This window comes from Protobothrops mucrosquamatus, unplaced genomic scaffold (genome assembly GCF_001527695.2).
Source record: "Protobothrops mucrosquamatus isolate PMUCROS unplaced genomic scaffold, P.Mucros_1.0 scaffold5268, whole genome shotgun sequence".
Lineage (NCBI taxonomy): Eukaryota > Metazoa > Chordata > Lepidosauria > Squamata > Viperidae > Protobothrops > Protobothrops mucrosquamatus.
The window spans coordinates 1-1,123 of NW_015391135.1; the positions used below are offsets into that span (position 1 = coordinate 1).

Here is a 1,123-nt window from a genome sequence, read left to right on the forward strand (position 1 = left end):
TGGAACGCAGCCTTGCCCCAGGTTCAGGTGCTAGAAGTGGGGCAGGAGTGCAGCGCCAAGGAGAAAGACGGCATTGCCATCCCGAACGTGGGCTCCAGGAAACTGGCGCCACCCAGCCAGTCTGCCCATAGTAAGGAAATTTCTCTCCTTTTCCCACGGCTCAAAACGGACGGCTGAGGAGAGGGGAGGGGGACGAGCCATAAAAAAATCAGGACATTTGGCATTCATCCCTAAAAATCTTCCTTTTAAATCTCCCTTGGACCCATCCTTTTTTCTTTCGGGAGCACCCGTTGCAAATATCACCCGAAATGTTTTATAAGTTCTGTTTGAGCCGACTTGGGTGACTTGTAAATTCTCAAGATTCCTTTTTCTGCTATGTGTTCAAAATGGATTCAACACTCTCTCTCTCTCTTTATGTCTCTTTTTATGTTTCTTTAGCTCTCTCTCTTTCTCTCTTTCTTCTTCTCTCTCTTTATCCATCCATCATCTATCTATCTATCTATCTATCTATCTATCTATCTATCTATCTATCTATCTATCTATCTATCTATCTATCAAAACTATCTACACATATAATATAGCTATCTCTATCTAGCTGCCTTCCTGCCTGCCTGATCGATCGATCGATCGATCGATCGATCTATCTATCTATCTATCTATCTATCTATCTATCTATCTATCTATCTATCTATCTATCTATCTATCTATCTATCTATCTATCTATCTATCTATCTATCTATCTATCTATCTATCATCTCTCTCTCTTTACCTATCTACCTACCTACCTACCTATCTCCTACCCATCCATCCATCCATCCATCCATCCATCCATCCATCCATCCATCCATCCATCCATCTATCTATCTATCATCTATCTATCTATCTATCTATCTATCTATCTATCTATCTATCTATCTATCTATCTATCTATCTATCTATCTATCTATCTATCTATCTATCTATCTATCTATCTATCTATCTATCTATCTACACATATAATATAGCTATCTCTCTGTCTAGCTACCTACCTACCTACCATCCATCCATCCATCATCTCTCTCTCTCTCTCTCTCTCTCTCTCTCTCTCTCTCTCTCTCTCTCTCTCTCTCTCTCTCTCTCTCTC

At 40.2% G+C, this 1,123-nt stretch overlaps 1 protein-coding gene across 1 annotated transcript in view; it reads left to right on the forward strand.

Moving 5' to 3' along the window:
- Positions 1-6: 6 nt before the first annotated feature.
- LOC107299682 (rho guanine nucleotide exchange factor 10-like protein) overlaps positions 7-1,123 on the forward strand; it is a gene marked incomplete at both ends in the record, with an annotated part of 24,778 nt that continues 23,661 nt past the window's right edge. The window contains one exon of the mRNA XM_015829029.1: positions 7-130. Within this exon, the coding sequence (XP_015684515.1) occupies positions 7-130 (124 nt within the window). The remainder of the gene's footprint in view (positions 131-1,123) is intronic.